This window comes from Fulmarus glacialis, unplaced genomic scaffold (assembly GCF_000690835.1).
Source record: "Fulmarus glacialis isolate BGI_N327 unplaced genomic scaffold, ASM69083v1 scaffold4469, whole genome shotgun sequence".
NCBI lineage: Eukaryota > Metazoa > Chordata > Aves > Procellariiformes > Procellariidae > Fulmarus > Fulmarus glacialis.
The window spans coordinates 1-873 of record NW_009232548.1 but is presented as its reverse complement, the minus strand read 5'-3'; the positions used below and the strand labels follow the sequence as shown (position 1 = coordinate 873).

The following is an 873-nucleotide window of genomic DNA, read 5'->3' as shown; positions in this document are numbered from 1 at the left end:
CTCCAACAGGTCCATGTCTTTCCTGTGCTGAGGGCTCCAGAGCTGGACGCACTTCTCCGAGTGGGGTCTCACCAGAGCAGAGTAGAGGGGCAGAATCACCTCCCTCGACCTGCTGGCGACCCTTCTTTTGATGCAGCCCAGGATACGGTTGGCTTTCTGGGGCGTGAGCGCACATTGTCGTCTCATGTCCAGCTTTTCATCCACCAGTAACCCCAAACCCTTCTCGGCAGGGCTGCTCTCAATCCCTTCATCCCCCAGCCTATATTGATAGTGGGGGTTTCCCTGACCCAGGTGCAGGACCTTGCACTTGGCCTTGTTGAACCTCATAAGGTTTACATGGACCAACTTCTCAAGCTTGCCCAGGTCCCTATGGATGGCATCCCGTCCCTGACGCGTCATAACCACACCACTCAGCTTGGTATCACCTGCAAATTAGCTTAGGCTGTACTCAATCCCACTGACTATGTCACTGATGAAGGTATGAAACAGTACTGGTCCCAGTACAGATCCCTGAGGGACACCACTCGTCACCGATCTCCATCCAGACATTGAGCCCTTGACCACTGCTCTCTGGATGTGACCATCCAGCCAATTCCTTATCCACCAAACAGACCATCCATCAAATCCATACCTCTCCAGTTCAGAGAGAAGGATGTTGTGAGGGACTGACTGTGTTAAAGCCCTTACAGAGGTCCAGATGGATGACATCCATAGCTCTTCCCATGTCCACTGATGTAGTCACTCCATTACAGAAGGCCACTAGGCTGGTCATACAGGACTTGCCCTTGGTGAAGCCATGCAGGCTTTCTCTAATCACCTCCCTGTCCTCCATTATCCCATGGTGCTCTACCAAGCAGATCTCTGAAGAGGCCA

At 52.7% G+C, this 873-nt stretch overlaps 1 protein-coding gene across 1 annotated transcript in view; it reads right to left on the bottom strand.

Annotated features, from left to right (window-relative positions):
- The window catches only part of LOC104081994 (complement component C6-like), an 11,408-nt gene extending 11,009 nt beyond the window's left edge, over positions 1-399 (bottom strand). Inside the window, exon 1 of the mRNA XM_009584936.1 lies at positions 219-399. Coding sequence (XP_009583231.1) covers positions 219-399 — 181 coding nt within the window. The remainder of the gene's footprint in view (positions 1-218) is intronic.
- Between the last annotated feature and the right edge of the window lie 474 nt (positions 400-873).